Raw genomic sequence first — 22,708 nt, 5'->3', positions numbered from 1 at the left:
CATGGTCACAGAGTAAAAAAATTTAAACAAGCAGGGGTGTAACTGATAGCTAAAATAAGACCTTCCAAAATGAAACCAAAATAAGAGCAAAAAAGTTAGGTCCTTTCTGAGACTAAAAAAGTGAAGTTATCAGGACTGGCCAGAAGTATACTAAAATTCAAACATAAAGGCTTTAAAGGGAAGGGCGGCTTTGGACTAAAATGAAAGGGACAGCATTAGTGTGGTAACACTATGACAAAGTGAGCACATCACAGACCATAATCATGATCTATTTATTCCATGTGGCTGTACATACAGATCCCAAATCTCTCCTCACTAGGCTCAAGCCATGTGTGCATCTGTATTGTTGGCGTATTCTACGTCTGTGTAAAGACACAAGTGAGGGAAAGTAGGAGAAAGGGCTAAGAGGGTTCTTCAATGGAGAAATCTCATGGCCCTTTTTACTCCTGGGTAGTGACAATAAAGGGGCTACTGGAAATCTATCAAAGATGGAGTTTTGAGCTCTGTTTTATCCCTGAAATCAAGCCCTGTAGGTGGCCACCTACTTTGCCAAGGGAGCAAAGCAGCATCTAGAGCTATAGCTCTGACTGCAGCACCTGGAGCTAAATGAGAAAACACTTCTGTAACACTTGTGCCATTAAATATTTACCAACTATATTCACATTTTCTGTACTTCCCTTTTTGTTTCCTGGCTTTAAAATAAACATGACAATATATAATACTCATTGTTGAATAAGTCCAAAGTACTTTGCATAACCAACACTTTTCATTTTTACAGTTCCTTAAAAAGAAAGTGGAGACGTACATAATAAATATACATGACTAAGAGTAGAAAAACTGAAGACTTACCTATAATTATAACACTTTGAAAACAAATCCAATAATTATACTCCTTATTTTATAAACTATCAGACAACATTCCTTCAATAACAGCAGTTGAAAAGAATCTCCATATACAACACAAATTACAGAGGACCATAAACATAAGCATGTAGAGAATTCTAGAGTTGTGCTGTCCAATACAATAGCCACTAGTCACATGACTATTTAAGGTCAAATTCATTAAAATTAAGTAAAATCTAAAATTCAGTTCCTCAACTGTACTAGCCATATTTCAAGAATATAATATCCACATGTGGCTACCATACTGGACAATGCAGATACAGAACATTTCCATCATGGCAGAAAGTTCTACTGGACAATGTTATTCTAGAGTAATGGTATCTGGAACTGGAGAGACAGCCCACATGATAGACATCTGTTACTAATATTCAGGATTTTCAGATGTGAACTATTCGTAAAGTCACAACAGACACATAACCTAAATAGTAACCCTTAGGTCTGCAAGAGTCTTATAAAATCAGACAATAACAATAACTCTCATCTTTTGCTTTTTCTTTTTAATTTGGCCTGCCATATTCCCATTTGGTTAACAGACTACATTGATCAGCATCACAATTCACTTGACTCGAGATGTTATGTGTCTTGGGTGAGTGATAATCTGCAGTGCTATTGTGCTGCTCTTCCACTGTTTTCATCAGTAATATGAGAGTCTGTTTTGTTTTTATAGGTACAGATCCTCCTATACCATCAAAATACTACCAAATGGTAAATTATTTTAATTTAAAGAGACTAATGTTATATTTGCATGTTTAAATATTCATCTTACATCGGAGATTCCAATTATCTATATCTTCTATGGCTTTCTTCAGATGGACTTTATTTGCAAAAGATTTTTGATAGTAGTATTTGAAACTTTAAAGTCCTGTCAAATAAGAAAAATAAATTTCTATTTCAAAGACTTACTTTTTATTTTTTTCTTCCAGTTTTATTGAGATATCATTGACATGCAATACTGGTTAAGTTTAAGGTGTAGAGCATAATGATTTGACTTCCATACACCATGAAATGATTATCACAGTAAGTTTAGTGAACATCCATCATCTCATACAGATACAAAATTAAAGAAATAGAAAAAAAAAATTGGTGTGTCATGAGAACTCCTAGGGTTTACACTCTTAACAACTTTTCTATATAACATACAGCACTGTTTTTATATTGATCATGTTGTACATTACATCCCTGGTACTTATTTATCTTATAACTGGAAATTTACAGTACCTTATGACTACCTTAATCGAAGGCAGTCCTCCTTTATAAAGGCTTACTTTTTAAAGCAATTTTGTGTGTTCAGAAACTAAGTGAAATTATGTTAAATATTCAGACAATAGTTCTTCATTTCACGTTTTGAAGATGATTTAAGCTTTTATATAACCATGTAAAAACTTACTTCAAAATTAAGGTCTCGAATCAAGATATCTCCATTTGGCGTTGCTAAAGGAACATGATCAAATCTATAGAGGAAATTAATAAAAAGAGAATAATTTTACATTAAACACTAAGCAGATGTAGCTGAAAGAGAAAGGCTACTGTGTAGTTTAACAGATGTTTATGGTGCTAAAGAACCCTTTTCTGTACGTACTTTATAATGTTATCTGCATTGATGATTTCTCCAACACCAGGTATCAAGGGAATGCCTTGTGCTCCTTCAATACATTAAGTGGAAAAATCAGTATTAAAGCATCATGTCATGTCAGCAAAAACTTATAATATGTGACCTAGTGCATTCATATTACCTTTTTCCTGTTGTGAGACCATGGTGCGTTCATATTTGCCCTGATTTAAATCCTTTAGTACTTGCATTAATTCTGTAATCCGAGCGGTAAAGCTGAAAAAAAAAAAAAGTCATAATCAAAACTCCAAAGGCTATATCTTTAATTTTTATTATTTATTTATTTTAATAAATAAAATAAATTATTTTTATTTATAAATAATAAAATAAATTTTATTATTTATTTGAATATAATTGACATATAACATTAAGCTCATATTTTTTACTTTATACAAATCTAACTGAAGTTTCTAAACTTATCATTTAGTTTAAATGAGATAACTTAAAAGACATCTCATCTTAGTGACAGTACACGTTTTATTATTATGCTTCAATAGGAGAGTAGGAACACGTGGCTAAGAAAAGAGGTCTCATAGGATCCCACCTCAACAGATACTTCATTAATAGCCAAATCAAGAAGGTTCTCTGCCACTAAAAGTTTAAGGCATTTTCTAGTAAATACTATAAGAGGACTACTGCTAGTGCATTCCTTAGGTCCAGGAAGCATGGACCCTGAGTTCCTGCTGGAGTGAGTTATAAAGCCTTGGATAAAGTTGGCTTTTCTCTCTGAGGACATCATTTATTTTAAGTATGCCAAATGCACACTGCTTCCCTGCAAACATGGAAGAATTTGGAGGATTCCTCTCTTTCTTCCTCTGAAGAGGGAAAAAGATGAAGTGTTCTTAATATTAGAGAGAAATCACTGTGGTGATAGAAATCAAAACTAATGACAAGAAGTTGAGGAGTAGAAGAATGATATGATGGTCGAAGAGAAAGCACTCTAACCAGAGAAGCAACAGGATCATTCTGTGAATAATAAGCAGAAACTTCCTAAAGGAACAGAAGCATCCCATATGCTAGGAACTGTAAAGGCATGAGAAAGTTATTAACAAGTAGGAAGAATGTCAGCTTCTCAAGAGAGAGACTCCTCATAGTCATTTATAACTTCTTCTATCTTGCCATGAAGACCTTAACTGCCAAAGGAGTAGAGAAGAAGGAACAGAGGAAATAGGCAGACTAATCACAGGCCTGGGAAAGATCCAAAGACATCTAATTTCTTCAGATGACCTGAAACTTATGGTGCTTTTTTTTTACATTATAGTTTTTTTGACACCATACCAAGCCCTTTATATTAGACCTTGAAATTTTGAAATATTTAACTCCATTTGATGGTCTAAGAACAATTTTACCAGACACCCTGACCATATTTACAACTGGACCTACAGCTACCATAAGGTAACTTTTCATTTTTTTCATTAAAATCAACTTCTTCCTTGTTTATCTTTTGCTGAGTTGCCAGGTTATCAAAGACCTAAGGGAAAAGAAAAGTATGGTAGGGGACAAAAAAGTTCAAACGAGAAAATTCTATTCACTAATTTAATTTTCTGTGAATCAAGGAAAGACTGCCACAATTCGACATTTCCCAGCTTACTGAATACCAGTGTCCACAGAACATACAGCTTGAGAACAACTAACCTAGTTTAAGGCTCCAAACAGCTATCTCAAGGAAACATGAAAAGTTCACTATCAAAGAAAAATCTTGCTAATTTTCTATCAAAACCAGCTTGCAAGAGCAAGAAATACGGGGCTTCACTGCCCCTTATCTCAACCTCAACTGGGCACAATCATTAAGGATAACATATTTTTAAAAAATTATTCTCTGCAATTGCTCATTATTACTAATCTTACTTACCCAGCCAATCTTGTCATTTCACGGCCAGCCAAAACTATTCGACCCAGAGCTTGAGACATTCGCAAAAGCATTCTTCCGCTTTGGTAGTAATCCTGACATAGAAATAAATATTAGTTTTCACTTATATTTGTAAGATTAAAACTAGCTTTTCTTTATTGTTATATTTAAAATTTCAATTGAGTATGACTACTGCTACCACTTTACCTCCAGAAGTTCTGAATGTGAGCTTCTGAGATGTCGAGGATGAGACAAATCTAGGAAAGGACGACTGACAACTACGTAACCAACCACAGTGGCAAAATCTGAAACAAAACAGTTAAGACTTAAAAACATCAACAATACTTCACTTTTCCCACAAATTCCATTCCACTATCTCTTTTAAAGCATACTTACATTTGGCAATTATGCTATCAATGAAGCCCATAGAAAACCGAAACAAAATGAAATTATGTAGGTGCTCCACCTGGCAGAAAGCAAAAACAAAAAAATATATATACTTTCTGTATATTAAAAAAATGAATCTACCATGAGGACAAAAGAAACTAAATAATTTTTGTATTCAACAAATATTAACTGAGTGCCTGTGATCTCTGATTACATTATACATCACATTTCATTGAGTACAATGCGGATCACAGAACAGGTGCCAAACAAACACTTCATGAAACCATTTTTATGCAAACAGAATGGAAACTACTTAAAGAATATTAATATGGTGTCCCTTGCATGTAAGAGTACAATGATACTGTATTCATAATATTGTCAGATACATACATGTTAAAATTGATTGATAATCAAAACAAAAAGAACAGAAAGATGAGCTAATTTAGGTGAAACACCAGCTGTCTGGAAATAGCACTCAATGCTTTGCCTTAGTTGGAATCCTCTGGTCTGTGCTTTCTCTAAGAATTATATTACACTCAATCTGAACCAAGCACTAATGATGGTGCACAGCCCGAGTCTATAGCTTTAATCTCAGCATGCATTATCTCAAAATTATAAGTCTAAAAATGTATTTTATTCTGCATTTTTAATGTTCTTGACTTTTCCATCTATCATATTACTCAAGGCCCTGCATGATCTGGCACTGGTCTCTACCTTAAACCTCATCCGCTTCTACTTTGCTCTTTATCACTGAGCTCCAGATATACTGGTTCCTCAAACATGCTTCTGCCTTAAGGCTTTCCTCCTGCTGTTCCCTCTGCCAGGATTACTGACCTCCTAGATATTTATATTCTGTGACTGACTCCCTTCCTTCCTATGGGTTTCTGATAAAAATGCCACCTCTTCAAGAAAGACCTTCTTGCCATCCCCTACCTAAAACAGCTAGGCAACAGCCCCCATCATACTCTACCACTTTATTCCATTTTATTTTTGGTCACAAAATTCACTACAACCTGAAATCATATATTGTAAAATATCCAGTTGTTTACTTGTTTATTGTCTCCCCCCACTAAAACGTGGATTTCCTGAGTATAGGGTAGCTTGCTCTTAGTATCTTCTGTAAAAGAACAATGGCTGGAACATGTATTCAATCAATGACAGACGTTACATACTGAGCTCAATGCTAGAGATACAATGAATAAAGCAGACAAGGTCCCTGAGCTCATGGAATTCACATACTAATGAAAGAGACAAACTAGTAAACAAACAAGATAATTATAAATCGCAATGTATGCTTTTAAGGAAACAGATCATTAAAATGGGAAAATAACTGGTGGAGGCCATCAGAGAAGACAAGGCCTCAAAAACGTGTTAACTTTTGGGCTGAAATCTAAAGGATTAGCATGGGCAAGCCATGTGAAGATGAACTAGTTAACAGCATTCCCCCAGAAAATAACCTTAAATGCATTTTATCAGTGAATACTATCAAAGTTCAGTCATGTTAAATATAAAAAAGGCAAAAATTCAATTTCTGAAATAATTTAAAATAACTTCTTTAACCTTTAAAAATCACCTCAAATATGTATTTAATTTCAAAAACTTCCACTAAAATGTAAGCTCCTTAAAGGGAGGATGTAGCCCATCACACACACCACTGTTATCACACTAATCACCTGGACAAGCACAGACACCTAGATGGTGCTCTGTATCTTTTGAATGAATAATCAATAAAGTTAATTAAATTCAAATTTTCCAAGTGGCAAGTAAATAAAAACCAAGGTACAGTCTTCATAAGAAACAACATTTATATTCTAAATCAAGGGTCAGCAAACTTAGGCCCACAGTTCAAATCCAGCCTGTCACTTATTTTTGTAAATAAAGTTTTATTAGAACATAGCCACATCCATTCATTTACACATAGAATATGGCTACTCTTGAGTGGCAGAGTTGAACAGTTGCACCAGGGACCATATGGCCTGAAAAACCTAAACTATACATGTATTATCTTGCCCATTACAGAAAATGTTTGCTGAACTGTGCTCGCAGTATTTCCACGAATGCTACAGGAACAAATTCTTTCTGCAATAATCACTAAATTTATCACTAAATAAGACTCCTAAGTAACCGCTTTAAAATTACAGACAATTATTTTAATAAAACCTACCCATTTTTATATTTGGGCAGCTTAATACATTGATTTGATAGCTTTTAGGAAAACACAGCATAAAAATTCTTCATAGTTAGCTACTTAAAAAATAAATATTTTAAAGATTAAAGGTATATGTATGTATCTTGGCAAAGGCCCCCAATTTTTTTTTCCATAAATACATGAGCCTCCAACATGTTATCTTACCAGTTTTCGGAAGACTGAGTGGATTGTCTGCTTTTCTCTTTTATTTCCATTGTAAAAGGCAATTTCTTCACTATTAAAGAAAATAATTTAGCAGTTAATTTTAATGTTACCTAAGCCTGAAAAATAACTGAAATACCATATTTAATGACTGAATATTTGTATATAACTGGACATTTTGTGACTATGAGCTTGTTGGGTACATCTCGAGCCACTATCTGTACCTAGCTCAACTGATCAGAGCACAGGAATACACACCTGACTGGATCACAGACTGCACTACTGACATATGTTGCATATGCCGCATATAGCCTAGCTGGAAAAGATGTGCTGGGTTAGTTCTAAGAAATGTGAATAAAGAAATAAAAAATATAATAAGAAATAAGAAGTAAGAAGGAAATTGCCATGACATATAGGAAGGCAGGACTAGCGCAGCCATTACTACAAACTGAATACAGATCTAACCAGAAGGGAGAGGAGAAAACAACAGTTAGAAAAAAAATAAGGTAGTGATGCCATGACATACAGCCTTTAAAAGACAGAAAAGCAAACTAAGTCCTGCCCGCCTCACAGTGCCAGCTCCCAAGAGGCCTAGCTGAACAGTTGTTTTTATTCTTGGAACACCAGCATAGCCTCACAACTCCTCTTTCTTTGAGCTGATTTGAATGGGTACACAGGGGCCACAAAGATCTTAACTAGGAAAAAAGGGTCATTTTATGGATGAAGAAAGGTTAAATATAGTTAACTAAATTTGCAGAAGTCATGGAGCTGGCAAGTCAAATTGCTGAAATTATAACTCGTATCTGACACTAAAGTCTAGTTTTCCACTCTATTCAGTATAATGTAAACTTTCCCAGAAAAGTACCTCTTTTGGCAGAGGAAAGTAAAGATTTACATAGGCATCTAGAAGGCACAGTTAAAACAGCCCTTAATAAACACCCAATATTTCTTTAAAGTCTCTTTTTTCCCTTAAAAATTTATGTGAGTTTTGTATTCTAGTCCAAAATGTACCTGTATTTTTTTCCATCATAAAAACAAGGTAGCCCCTACCTCACAACCCATTCAAGTAAAATAAACTTTCCATAAAGTTGCTTCGTGTTTGACCTGCCTTTCGCAATTTCCTTTACGCAATAATACAGGGCCCCAGGGTATCAGAATCCCAGTTTAACACAATTCTATACCTATAATTTCTTTTCTTACTTCCTTTTACCTCCTCTGCACATTTAAGTCAGTGCAGAAAGATGAGGTGATAATTTTACTTCGCCTAAACCTAAAACCTGAAAGAAGAGAACATCCCAGAATACTGACAACTGCCTATCCAACATCTATTCTCTTCCATGTCCTTCTTCCTAAGAGAATCCCAATTTTCTTAAAGTTCTCTGTCTTTTTCTATGCATCCAAATAGTTGAGGAATGGCTTCAACCCCATCCACAGGGGAAGAGTTCCCAATGGTCTAAGCCAATCACTTTGCTGTAATTGCTTTAGTGATAATTCTGGCCAATGAGATGTGAAAGAAAGTCTGTTGTGGGGCTTCTGGCAAAGTTTCCTTGCTCTCTTAAAGAGACAGCAGAAATGGTCTGTTTTTGTTTCTGGACTCTTTGCAGGGGAGGAGGGCTGGTGAGATCTAAAACTGCTTTTGCCATCTTGTGATCACAAAAAGAACTAGCCAGAGGAAAAGGGTAACATACAGAGGAGGACAGAGCCAAGAGAAGACCCAGACACACCAATCATGCTGCACCTGGTACTGCTCTATCTTTAAGAGTTTTTATGTGAAGTAGTAAATGTCTTTATTGTTGGAGCCACCTGAAAAAGGGTTTTCTGTTTCTTGCAATGGAAAGCATCCTAGCTGATACCATCTTTCATTCACTTGGCAGATCACCTCTCTACTCAACCTTCTATTCTTCTGTCTCCCTACAGCACAAAAACCCTATTTAGAACTGGTACTATTTTAGCAATCCAAGGAAATAAAGGAAGAGGGAACTGTTAAAATAATAATTTCCTAAATAATTTTGTAATGCCAACAGGGTAGTAAATAAATATTAGGACCCTCAAAATGACTTAAGGTTGACAGATCATCAATATGTGAGAAAATGTATTGAGCACTTGCTACACATTAAAAACAGTGCTGGAAGCTTTATATATATTTCATATTTAATCCTCATGACAACCCTATATTATCTACCTAGCATAAACAAGAAAAGTGAGGCTATAAATAACTTGACAAAAGTCATATATAACTGATAAGTGGAGAAGGTAGATTTTGAAACTAGTCAGGCTGGCTCCAACGCCCAATACTTCTTCCTTCTTTGGATTTTTAAACTGTCTGGAAAATAGGTAGAGACATATGCAGTGAGATTGAATTAACTTTGAGTATTCCAAATATAGTCTCAAACAAAAAACATTTGTGGATAAACTGAGACAAAATTTTCTTTGAAGAAGTAAATTTGAATTTAAATTGTTTTTTGACTTTGTTTAAAGTGAAATTAACAGAAAATTAGTCAATAGAAGACATGAAGAGGTAAATCAGGGATACTAAACAGTTAACAAGAAAAAGGGTTAGAAACGTAGAGGATTACTACTTTATAAAACCGATATCCTTCATAATGCATATTTTCAAAAGAAGTAAATACACACAGACATAATTTCAGTAACAGTGTTACTAGACTTTTTGTAATCAGCTTACAGGACTTCAATATCCATACAAAGGAATTTTTAGTACAGCCAAATAAATTTAATACATTTGTACACACCTGTTTGTGATGAGCCGAGAATTAACGTATCTATACTCTCCTTCAAGCTTTTGCTCAGTTATTGTCATCTTACCAATGGGTCTTCTAATTCGAGTTAGGAATAGCCCAGAAACAAGCAAGTAGGCCATCATGCTTGCTGGGCCCTGTTATTATTGGAAGAGAAAGATATACAAAGGTCAAGGATATAATAAATTCACTGAATGCAACACACACAATTTGTTATAATTAACTCCAGTTACTTTGAGAGAAATTACTCTTTTGACTAATTTTTTCCCTTAACTGTTTCTTTTCTGAGAAATTACACACTGGGTCTTCTTTGTTTTTACTACTCATCTACTCCTCCTCCCACCACTCTTTCCCCAGCTCTCCCACATCTGCTCACTTAAAAACTCCTAATTGCAGTCCTCACTCTTTCTTTTACAGCACCTAAAACTCTTCTGATGGAACTCTTCTCGATACTCTCTTAATTCCACAATAACTCGCAAACTTCTTTTTCACCTTCTCTTTAAATGTTAATACTCCCTGAGGTTTCCTCTTTCATTCCCTTCTCCTTCCAAATTTACACCTCTAGTCCCATCACTCTTTTTTTTTTTTTTTTTTGCGGTACACGGGCCTCTCACTGTTGTGGCCTCTCCCTTTGCGGAGCACAGGCTCCAGACGCACAGACTCAGCGCTAAGCGGCCATGGCTCACGGGCCCAGCCACTCCGTGGCATGTGGGATCTTCCCGGACCGGGGCACGCCTGCATCGGCAGGCGGATTCTCAACCATTGCGCCACCAGGGAAGCCCCCCATCACTCTTAAGAATACAAGATGTTATTTCCAAATACTTACTGTACATCTGAAGCTTACTACTCTGTAGAACCTCAAGCTCAAATCCCCCAAATGAGCTCAATCTGCCTTTCCCTTCTCCAGCGTCTTGCTTCTAGCTGCCGTACTTTCTAATGTGGTAAAGTACCTCATCACACATTGACCCTACTAAGAGAGAAGCTTCAAGCTTGCCTTTCCAAGCTCATCGAAGGTACTTCCCTCATTCCCATATATATCCTATGTTCTGCCATACTGAAATAACTGTTTCCTGAACATGCCATTCAATGAAGTTGTTCTTATGTCTGGCAAGCCTGACATGTCTAATGGAGGCCTACTCATCATCCTCAAAGCAGCACAAATATCACCTCCAATTCTTCTGGACAATAAATATATTTCCACACTTCCATTACTGGACTTATCACTCTGCATTACAATTGTTTGAATATCTACCCTTTCACCAGATCATAATCTCTCTTCAGTAGGAACTGTGTCTTACTCATCTTTTTATTCAGACAGTGTGTATGGAATATAGTATGTATTATTTTAAAATTCAACATGATTGATTCAATGCATTTCAACAATTACTAGATGTATGGCAAAAGAGATAACTGAAACATAGTTTCTACCTAAGAAATACAAAATCAGAAAATAACACATGGAGAGATATATTTAAATATAAATATAATACTTAAGTATTATAAACATGTAATAAGTACCATCAAAATATTACAATATACCGATAAGAGGCATTAAGCCTATTCACTTGTTTACAGTAAAAACAAGTTTTAAGAATGATTAAACCTGGCTTACGGGAAATCAAAAGGTTAGGAAGATAGACAAGAAAATTAAAATAAAAAACTGCTTTCCCCAATGTTTTGGAACAGAACAAAAATCACTACATAAATTATTTATTAATCAACTACAGAAAGTATATACATACACATGTACATATATACATAAAATAACCACACTATTATATGATTGTTATAAATATATAACAATAATACTACATATTAAATGACTAAAGTTAGACTTCAACAAGAATACTCAGAATATAAAGGTCATTCTTACTAATACAAATGTCAGAGAGACAACCTAATAAGGCTCATGGGATAGTCAACCATTTATATAATTATAAAATATTCTTGAAACTGTTCTGGCCACTCTAAAAGTATTTAAACATTTAAATTTCATAGTAAAATAGCTGTCTCCAAATTTCTTTTTAGACATTACTTTGCAACAATAAATACATGTATGTTCAACGTTTAAGCACTTCTGGTTGTTAAAGCCACAAAAATTTTCCAAGCGTCTGGCTTAAGGAAAATTAAAAAGTTAAATTAGAAAACTTTAAAAATCTCCAGTACGTTATTATTTTATAACCAGACTTTATTAGGTACACTTGTAAAAAATACATTCTTTGAGATACATAAAAATTCTTACAAACCATCCAGCTGTTCACAGCACAGTACTGTAGCCATTTAAAAGACAGAATAAAAGTAAACTTACCTGAGCTCCTATTGCACTGGTTAACTTGAAGATATATAAAACTATGTCTAAAAATGGCTGTAAAATAAACATCAGAAGGTTCAAAATTAAAAAGAACTAGATTGCCTAGACTGATAGCTAATAAACATGTTAAATACAAAATGCTATTCGACATTTAACACATAATTGTCAACATGCAGAGTTCCCACTATGCATATGTACTGTAACAGTATGCAGCTCAATGAATACATAAAAGACACAGTTCTTACTCTCAAGAAACTCAAAATGGAGACAGCCTGACCAACGTCTACTGACCATCAACTGGGAAAAGTATTTACCACTTTCCATCAACTAAGGTAGCTCTACTGTGATAATTAACGATTACTTACTTAGCAATTTCTCAATGTAGTATAAAAACACTGAATAAAATGACCTGAGTTTTAACCCCAAATCTACTAACAGCTTTTCTGGTTTCTATATATCTTCACCTGAAAAATGAGAGACTCTTTCTGCTCTTAACGTTGTCTGATTTTATCACAACATCTATATGTTGAAATATGGTGAGTGAGCTTATGAATCTAATTTTCTGACCTAAAACTCAAGCTCCTAGAACTAAAATAATACATTAATGTACTGCTCCTCACACAGAGACAACTCAACTGACATACCAAAAGTTGTACATATTTTGAACTGTTTTTCAAGAAACCTAAACTGTGTTCATTTACTTTAAGTCCAAAGCCACTCCCTTCTGACTATATTAGGATAGGTGGCTTGGTTTATTAATTGGCTTGTACTAAGATGAACCTTGTCTTTCTTGTCTTATGAATTATCAAGAAGTTAGATATATTTAGACATATACTTAGATATATAAAATTCAAGTACACTTAAGTTACTGACAAAAATAATGACTCAATTTAAGTCAGAGTTCAATCAGATATTTTATAAAGTAAATATACTGTAGTATATAGCACCACTACAATCAATTAATTTGATAATATTTTTCTTTACTGCAGCTGTGACAAATCCTGAGCTATGGACTTACTCAAGTGCCAAGATGTAATAAAGAATACACAACAATGTCTACAGAATTACATGAAAAATATTATATACAGCACCTTCCCCTTACACACACAGAGAGAACAAACTAAAATGTGGTGATGGGTGGAGGGAAAAAAGCAGCTGAATTACTCAACAATTTGCAGCTGTCTGAGTTTCTAGAGTTTGGATCAGTAAAGACTTAAAGAGAGCTAAATAAAGAACAAAGTTTGGCATGAAGTGAAAAGGTGTCCTAGCAGTGGGCCTATCAAGAGGGGTTAAGTTATTATGGATACGTATCGCTTTTCTTAGAACTGCCTATCCTCCTTCCATCCACATGGTTGAAATGGGAGCATTCCTATTGTTACAATGTGACCCAGCCCCTTTTAGTATACAGTTTTTTGTCTTAAGACTGGATAATTGGATCAATTGTGGTCAGAGGCAAGATACTACAAATGGTCCAGTTTGAGACAAGCTCCAACCACAAACCAAGAGCAGTCATGTGGATTGGATGGGAAATGGGGCATCTAAGATGAACAGTGGCAGGGGAAATGCTGGGCAGACAGTCTTATAGATGCCCTCTACATGTGCTAGCCAACGCAGGAGGTAATGGCAAAGAAGATGGCTTAATGAGAAGATCACAGCAAAAACTGTAAGGGTGGTGAGATAAGAAGAGGAAGTAAGAGCTGACGTAATCAGCAGGAAGAAAACTAGTTAAGGTCAGAGTCAAAAGCTTTGGCAATATTCTGGAAAGGGAGGAAAAACAGTAATTAGAAAAAACTGAAATGTACTAATACCTTGTGAAAATTTTTTGACTACTGCTTAAATTATCTATTAGAGACACTGAAGCAGAGAATTGGGTAAGAATATGTCCCAGCCTAGGGTTATGAATGTGGAATGAAAAATATATTGACCATTAATTTCTAACAACTGCCAGAAGTACACAGGTCAAGAGATAAAAATCCAGGTTTCTGTTGTTTTATTGAAATCAGCCTGCAAAGTTCTTATAAAATCTTTATAAGACACTAAATTCTCAGTTCTTGGCCAAAGTACCTCACAGCAATAATATAAAAAATTAAGTAACTGTAGTTAAAATTATTATAACAACTATAATTTTCTTATAAAAGCATTAAATACTTACATGCTGCTGTTATGTGCATCAAATCAATTCCATATAAATTTGTTTAGATTCAAAAATAAGCAAATTAACAATAAAAATAGAAAAACTTACCTTACTAAGATTTGAATACAGATCAACTACACTGTTACAAAACTTTTCTACATCTTGTGTAAGCAGTTGGTCTGGATTAGCTATTCTGTTGTCCAGATTTCCCATTTTATAATATGTGAAAGTTCTAAAATAACAATAAGAAGATGAGTTTAAAACAAATGATTTTAGAAACAAAAAAATTCACATTATACTATGTAGTGCAAATTCATAGAAACAGAAAAATCTGGAGCTGGAAGAGGCCCTAAAGATTGTCCTAATTTATTTTAGAGATGCAGATGCAGATGTCCTTCTGGAGAAGGACACTGGCCAACTAATGGAAGAGCCAGGATTAGATTCCAAATAGCTGATGTCTTTCCCTATATGCTTCTGGGTCTAAGAGCAATCCTCTTGAAAAGCATATCAGATAAAAAAGAAAAACTTCTACATCTCAATATCGTTAAGTATTATTGTTTAAGTATTTTGAATATAAAAATAGGTTATCACTTACTGGAGATACTCCTCATAGAGGTACTTAGTTAGTCTTACTCGGAAGCACAGTTTGAGCTCATTTAACCCAAACTTCAAGAAGTTATTAACCAGAGAAATCTAAAACAAACAAACATATATTATTGGTTTTGCTTCATTTCTACTTACTAAATTATAATTTATTTCCCTATCATTGATTTTGTCTCCAAATCCTATAAATTTTTTATAACTGATAGTACAAACTGATATAATTCAGTTCTGTTTTACTTAACATTTCCAAAGACAAAAAGAGAACATGCTAAATCAAATGCAATTAGCTATATTACCCTTTATTTGGAAATTAATTTTAGAATATATTAATATTATTAATTATGAGAAGCACCTTGTTACCTTTTTTTTTGGGGGGGGGGAGATATAAACAAGCCAAAGAGCAAATCTGTCACCTTTCTATCCAGTGTAAAGAACTTACTTTAGGAGTACTGACATTTATGCTTAGTATATCTTCTCTTTCCTGCTACCAGCACTACAACCCTAGACAAAGGAACTCTATACCCACTGTGTTTGCATTTGTTAAAAAAATTACTACAAGTTTTACACCAACTAATGCCATCTTCTAGATTATTTCTAGAGTCAACTTTACTACTCTTTTCCACCATTATATTAAAATTAATTCTTCCATAGTTCTGAGGTCACATTTATATAAAAATTTTCTCAAGAAAACCCTGGCCTTCTGCTGAATCTCCATCTTTGATTGACATCAGCTGCTTTTCTCAATTTTCTATTTTAAAAGGTCTTCCATGTATGTCTAATCCTCAAGCTTTATTAAATCTGACATATGTTCTAATTAATTTTTATAATCAAGCTCCTCCCTTTTACTCCCACATATACAATACTAAAATTCTTAATCGTGCTGATAAAATAGAATAAAGACTCAAGCTAAGAAAATTACTTATGATTTGGACCACTTACGTTTATTTTTAGTAATTTGGACAATAAATTCCAATTAAATTACATTACATTACATTAGTGGTTCGAGTTACTGTAACAGTTTATGGCCTACAGCAATGATTCTCACCCAGGATTTCTGCCCTCAGTTCACTGCCCCACAACCTCACCTTAGCCCCCCCACAGGCCACTTGGCAATGTTTGGAGACACTGAAGACATTTTTTGTTGTTGTCACAACTGGGGGAGGGGTACTACTTCCATCTACTGGGATGTTACTAAATATTTGAGAAACCCTGGCCTAATGGTCAAAGAAAAAATCATCTACACTTGTATACACCTACATATGTATGCAAAGAAAATGATCCAAACATAATTCCTTTAAATTTTTCTATCTAAAGGTTTGTGCACTGAAAAACTCCACTATAAGTTACAAAACTTAACTTGAAAAAACTTAGTATATAAATCTTCAAAGAACTTAATAAGTAAAAATCCTAAAAGATTTCAGTAAGATGCAATTTTTTTCCCTATGTAAAAATTTTTAAAGAATTAACACTTACGAGAGGCATGGCAGCGATGAAGTTGAATAAATATTTCTTGAAATCTTTTCTGCTACGACCAATGATACCACTGCAAACCACCACATGCAATGCATTAGTTGCAAAAGAAGCAATATTTAAAACTAAAAAGAACCTCTCTAAATCTCTAAAACTATTTTTGGAAATTTTCATTGAATCAAATGAATCAATAAGAAAAAAGATGCTAAAAACATTTTCTTACAAAAACATTAACTTTTGAAATTCTGTCATTTTAAACAACTTGCTTGGAAATCACTCTACAAATGGCAAAATTCAATAAGAATGATAGCTAGTTCTTTCCTTTGTAAAAATGGTAATTAAACAGCAGGCTTATACTTAAGCAGTCACAAAAGGCGTTTTATATGATGAAACAATTAACAACTTTATAGACCCAGGAATGGATTACTGTGGATAAAACAAAGTACTATTTCTTTGTTTGCTTTTAAATATTTTAACATCCTGTCATTTGTATGAACTAATGGCAAGGAGACAAGACTAATGACAGATGAGCAAATTCTTACTATAAAGGGCCAAGAGCAACCATTTTAAGCTTTGTGGGCCATAAGGTCTCTGTTGCAACTACTCAATTCTGCTACTGTAAAGCTAAAACAGCTAAGAATGAGATTGACTGTGGTCCTAAGAAAATTTTACCAAATAAGATGGCAGTGGGATTTCAATGAAACCAGGTCTTTTATCTATTTTTAATCTATTTTAAATATTTATCTGTTTTTAAAATATCCACTAATAACTTATTTAAAGGGTTCCACTACTTTTTTAAAAAGCTAGAAAGCCATTATATCATTATAAGTAAAGGATCTCTGACTACCAAATGTCTGTGGTCTAGTGAAAAGATAATGTTAATATTCCTAGAAGTAAATTAACCATATTTTGAAAAACAATGTGCTAAATGATTCAAACCTAGCTCTACACAAAAAAATGACTGGTATACATACTGGTAAATAATTTGCTTTTTATGAGGGAGTAGATGAATAATGCCAAGTAACATGAACTGATCTTTTTTTTTTTTTTTGCGGTATGCGGGCCTCTCACTGTTGTGGCCTCTCCCATTGCGGAGCACAGGCTGCGGACGCGCAGGCTCAGCGGCCATGGCAAACGGGCCCAGCCGCTCCGCGGCATGTGGGATCTTCCCGGACCAGGGCACGAACCCGTGTCTCCTGCATCGGCAGGCAGATTCTCAACCACTGTGGCACCAGGGAAGCCCTGAACTGATCTTTTAGAGCAAAAAAGTTCCATGGTCAAATAAATTTGCGAAAACCTGAGTTAACGCTAACAAATGTCTTTACCAAAGGCCCTCTCAAAGCTCTAATGTATAATATGCATTGTAAAAATCTCTGAGAGGGCTTTGTAGCACTAGCATTTCCTCCATCATAGCTAAGATTCCAAAGAACATACTTTGGGAAATGTTACTCTAGATCGATAGAAAAATTAATAGTCCAATTTTGACATAGCTGCTAAAAAGTGTAAAAAAAATTTTTTTAAGCTGAACTAGAAAAAAGTTAAAATAGAGCCACACAAAAATGTTGTTTACAGCAATAAGAATATTAGAGATGAAAAGTAATTAAGTACAAAAGTTTAGAGGTTTAAATTAAAATTATTTGAACCAAGCTTTATATAAAACCAAAGTGCTTTAGTGCTGCCCAAGCTGTGAAACACACAAGATTATCAAACTTTGGTAAAGCACATGCCATCATTCAGCAATGGTTTACCACTGGAGTAGCAGCTACAAATTTAAAAAATGGTTTCTTGAATAAAGCTTTATTTCTGCTTATTATTCCGCTGCAAAAGAAAAATAATCATCAATAAAGTAATTTTAGAGTAGTCCCAATCATAGTTCTAAAACATACAGGAATCTTAAGATAGTTTGGTAATTTTAAAATGCTACTTATAGCCAAGTGGTTAAAAATAAAATGTATATTTATGATTACATACGGCAGTATAGGGGAACAAACTTTGCCACCCCAAAATGTGTTTCTTTGCCATAAGGATTACTTTAGGCTGATTATTTTTAAGAAACAGAAGCCTCAGGAAGTCTTTCTTTTTGCCTCCCCCTTAGCTGCCTAAAGAATTTAGATAAAAGGGCCTGCTCCCAGAATAGAGCTGTGACCAGAGATATCTGCAAAGCATATGGGCTAAGTGTGTGTGGGGAAAGTGGGCAACATTTGTTTACCAAACATTTGCTTTTCCATCTTCATGTGAATTGCCTTCCTCCCCTGTGAAGTCCCAAACCCCTACCCCCAACATCCTCTCTGCCGTTAGCTGAAGATGGTATTCAAGATGAGGGCTTCGGCTATTCTGGCAAGTTACTAAGTTCTCCTGGGTCTCTCCCATATAACCATGTTATTAAACTTTTGTTTGTTTCTCTCCTGTTAATCTGTTATCACACCCATTTAATTCTTAGACCAGCCAGAAGAACCTAGAAGAGCAGAGGGGAATTTCTTCCTCCCCAGCAGCAGCAACAAGATATGAAATATTACCTTCCATATCATAGAATTGCCAGTTTCTACCTTAAAGAAGGGGTCTGCCCCATTAAAATCTGCCCCACTCCTAAGTCATTAGTCACTGCTAACAAGTAAGCCTAAAAGATGTAAAGGATATTAAAATTACGTACATTAAGGACCATAACAAGTCTCTTTGTGACTCTATTTTAGCAGAAGAACATAAATCTAAACATACTTTGCAAGAGGCAAAATGGAAAAGACAAATTTTACACTGTAGCTTTAGTAGCAAGTTAGAGAAATGTGTTAATTTTTCAAACAAAACTGTTCTATATTATAAATTCATAATATTTAAAAACTTTTAATTTGACCAAATATCAAAAGATCTCATGCACAGCAGAAGCTCAAAAATCTTTATTCAGGAGAAAATAAACAAATAACTTTTGTTTTTGTTTCTTTTGGGGGAGAGCAGAGAAAGGTTTATTGCAGGGCCAAGCAAGGAGAACAGGTGGCTCGTGCTCAAAAAACCCCCAAACTCAACAATTAATTTTATTTATTTATTTATTTTGGCCACACTGCATAGTATGCAGGATCTTCCCCGACCAGGGATCAAACTCATGCCCCCCGCAGTGAAAGTGCACAGTCTTAACCACTGGACTGTCAAGGAAGTCCTCAACAATTAATTTTTAAATGACTGCTTCAGGGACTTCACTGGTAGTGCAGTGGTTGAGAATCCGCCTGCCAATGTAGGGGACATGGGTTTGATCCCTGGTCCGGGAAGATGCCACATGCCACAGAGGAGCTAAGCTCGTGTGCCACAACTACTGAGCCTGTGCTCTAGAGCCTGCGAACTATAACTATTGAGCCCACGTGCCGCAACTACTGAAGCCCGTGCACTCTAGGGCCTGTGTGCTGTAACTACTGAGCCCACTTGCTGCAACTACTGAAGCCCACACACCTAGAGCCTGTGCTCCTCAACAAGAGAAACTACCGCAATGAGAAGCCCGTGCACCGCAACTAGAGAAAGCCTATGCGCAGCAACAAAAACCTAATGCAGCCAATAAACAAACAAACAAATAAAATGACTGCTTCAGAATCATGAATTTGGGTTAAGAGTATAAGGAAGCTCCCCGTACTATTCTTGCAGCTTTTCTGCAAGTTTAAATTATGTCAAAATAATACGTTTCTTAAAAACTCTTAAAATTTTGTTTTTTAATTTTTTTCTACATCTCATAACTAAATTTTAAAGCTGAGTACCCAACAAGTTGATTACTCTAGTAGAATTATAAGTTGGCTCATGCTACATAATAACTTTCCTCTTATCCATCATTACCAATTAAATTAATGCACCACATACTCTTAGTGATGCATTTTCTCTAGAGCATTCAGTCTTTGAGAAAATTAAAATAAGCACCTATTTAATTAAAGTTGGAAATCCTTAGTTTAGAAAATTAAATATTATTCTTTTAGGTTACAAAAACATGAAATCACAAAATCCGAATAAAAGGGAAAAAACTTTAAAAAAAATAATCTTCTATACTATACCATGATTGTACAGGGCTCTTTATATGTATCATGTGACTGACTGTGCACAGATATCTAATATAATGTTATTCACAGTGGATGTAACCTGTTATTTTTGTCACAGGTAATTAATAACACTACAGTCGGGGAGCCTGTATTTTTATTAACAGATATGGCATTTATATAATAAGTAAAGCCATCAAAGGAAAAAAATATAAAATTCTATAATCATGTAAAAAGACATAGATGTCTTCTCTATATTAATTATACAAATGACTCAAATTACTTGTGCACAAAGCTCATAGAAAGAGAACTTAACAAAACTGATCCTGCTAAAGCTGATGTGCTAGCAGCAATGAACAAACACTTCAATTACACTCATGCTTAACTTCTTAGAATTCATTAGAGGATTCCTCACTGGGGCACAAACACACAAAACTGACCAGACTCCCCCTACAAATTCCCTTCAGGGAAACCAGACAATCAACAATCCCACAACTTGGCTTCTAGCAAGTTAAATATGAATACACAGCCAAGAGTGACTGCTTAAGGAAAGCTCTAAACTGAATGACAAAGATCAGAACAACAAAGGACACTGAAAGTCACAGACTTGAAAGAATGACTGCTACAAAAATGAACATTCATGCAAAAAGATAGCTCCTGGAAATAAAATTAAAACAAATAAAAATTCACTGGATGATAAAGTTAAAAGAAATCTCCTAGAATATAATAAAAAATGTCAGAGATGTAAACTGTACAGAAATTATAGTCAGAAGATCAGTTCAGAAGTCCAACACTCAACTAAGATTCCAGAAAAAGTACAGAAAAAACTGGAGAGGAAGAACTTTTTAAAAAACACAAGAAAATTTCATTCTTCAGAATGAAGAATGAGTTTCTAGATTGAAAAGAGCCCACCTAGTGCCTAGCACAAACACAAGGAATGAAAAAAAATTCACACCAACGTTCAGTGAAATTCCCATAACACCAGCAATACATGAACAATAAAGAAATAACAGAAGCTTCCAAAGCAGGTTAAAAGAAGATCCGCTGCTAAGGGCGGGCAATCAGCACAGGAATGGGACTCAACACCAAATGTGGAAGCTAGATCAGTGGTTTTTAACCTTGGCTGGGATCAAGGTTAGGATCACCTGGGATGCTTCAAAAAGTAATGACTGATTGAATCAGAATCTCTAGGGGTGGGCCCAGGCATTAGTAGGTCTCAAAATTCCCAGATGATTTTAATTGTACTGCAGCCAAGGTTGAGAACCACAGAGCCCTATAGAAGACAACAGGGTGATGCTTTCCAAATTCTGAAGAAAAGTGATTTCCAATTTAAAATGAATAAATACAGCTAAATTATCAATCAAGTGTGAGAGCAGACTTTATCAGACCCACAAGGTCTCAAAATTTTACTTCCCTTGTAAACTTTTCTCAGAAAAAGACTGCATCTGCCAAAATGAGGAAGTAAACTGAGAAAGAGGAAAGCAAATGATCCAGAAAATAGGAGTTATTTAATGCAGGAAAGAAGGAAGAAAAAAATTCCTAAGATCTTGATAAAAGTAAATTCAAACATGACTGCTATTTAGTGAAGCTAAAGCACAATCAATCCTAATAGAGCCGGAGGACAGAAAACTAACAAGAGGTATGGGGTGGGGTGGTAACAGATAAAAATCATTAAGTTATCTAGTGTGTGACATATTACAATACTGAGATTTTATAGTGTTGTCAATAAGCTCAAGCTGAATTAGTAAGAAGTAGGCAAAAAATTAATGTACACAAAAACTTGGAATTTATAAATGCCAGGAAAGGAAGTTGTATATAAAAGAAACTACCAAAGAAGAGCATTTGGCTCAGCTGTAAACAAAAGGCAAAATCATGTAAACAACAAATTCTGATTTAACAAAAAACTGTGAGATAACATTGAGAGAATGAGCAGACATGGGTAGGAGTGTAAAAAAGCTAATTCTCATCTTCCAAAAGAGAAATAAATACACCCATAGTCTCTAAGACTGAAAAATCTAGACACAGTAACATAAGTGTGTTACAATGAAATGTAGAGACAAAATACGAGATGAAACAGTAAAAAGAACAGAAGACAACTGGCTCCAGGAATGACAGTTACAGGTGGGAGGAATGAGGCACAGAACTAATGTTTTTGTGATTAAGTCCTATAAGGCTATTTGATATTAAACTATATTCATGTTTTACTTTTTAAGCTTTTCATATATTACTTTGATTAAAATAAGAAGGCATGGGACTGACCAAAGGATTCAGGGAGACCTGAATTGAATATTGGCGTCTATACCATTTACACATATTCAGAGGCACGCGGTCG

At 34.8% G+C, this 22,708-nt stretch overlaps 1 protein-coding gene across 3 annotated transcripts in view; it reads right to left on the bottom strand.

Annotated features, from left to right (window-relative positions):
* The window catches only part of ABCD3 (ATP binding cassette subfamily D member 3), an 81,944-nt gene that overhangs the window by 23,654 nt on the left and 35,582 nt on the right, over nucleotides 1–22,708 (bottom strand). Inside the window, exons 5-17 of one of the 3 annotated variants that reach the window (XR_010841750.1) lie at nucleotides 16,376–16,445; nucleotides 14,895–14,992; nucleotides 14,408–14,531; nucleotides 12,163–12,219; nucleotides 9,849–9,991; nucleotides 7,102–7,171; nucleotides 4,758–4,827; nucleotides 4,569–4,666; nucleotides 4,365–4,456; nucleotides 2,637–2,728; nucleotides 2,483–2,546; nucleotides 2,291–2,354; nucleotides 1,670–1,765 (exon numbers count right to left, since the gene is read on the bottom strand). Coding sequence is in view for 2 of the 3 variants with exons in the window: in XM_059069945.2 (XP_058925928.1) it covers nucleotides 2,291–2,354; nucleotides 2,483–2,546; nucleotides 2,637–2,728; nucleotides 4,365–4,456; nucleotides 4,569–4,666; nucleotides 4,758–4,827; nucleotides 7,102–7,171; nucleotides 9,849–9,991; nucleotides 12,163–12,219; nucleotides 14,408–14,531; nucleotides 14,895–14,992; nucleotides 16,376–16,445 (1,042 nt within the window). In the remaining variant the exon portion in view is untranslated. Of the gene's footprint in view, nucleotides 1–1,669; nucleotides 1,766–2,290; nucleotides 2,355–2,482; nucleotides 2,547–2,636; nucleotides 2,729–4,364; nucleotides 4,457–4,568; nucleotides 4,667–4,757; nucleotides 4,828–7,101; nucleotides 7,172–9,848; nucleotides 9,992–12,162; nucleotides 12,220–14,407; nucleotides 14,532–14,894; nucleotides 14,993–16,375; nucleotides 16,446–18,120; nucleotides 18,191–22,708 lie in introns of all 3 variants that reach the window. The other 2 variants (XM_059069945.2, XM_059069952.2) reach the window with 2 other exon arrangements.

The sequence above is a fragment of the Kogia breviceps genome, chromosome 1, assembly GCF_026419965.1.
Source record: "Kogia breviceps isolate mKogBre1 chromosome 1, mKogBre1 haplotype 1, whole genome shotgun sequence".
Classification (NCBI taxonomy): Eukaryota; Metazoa; Chordata; class Mammalia; order Artiodactyla; family Physeteridae; genus Kogia; species Kogia breviceps.
The sequence above is the reverse complement of the archived record's forward strand: the minus strand, read 5'-3'. Positions and strand labels throughout refer to the sequence as shown.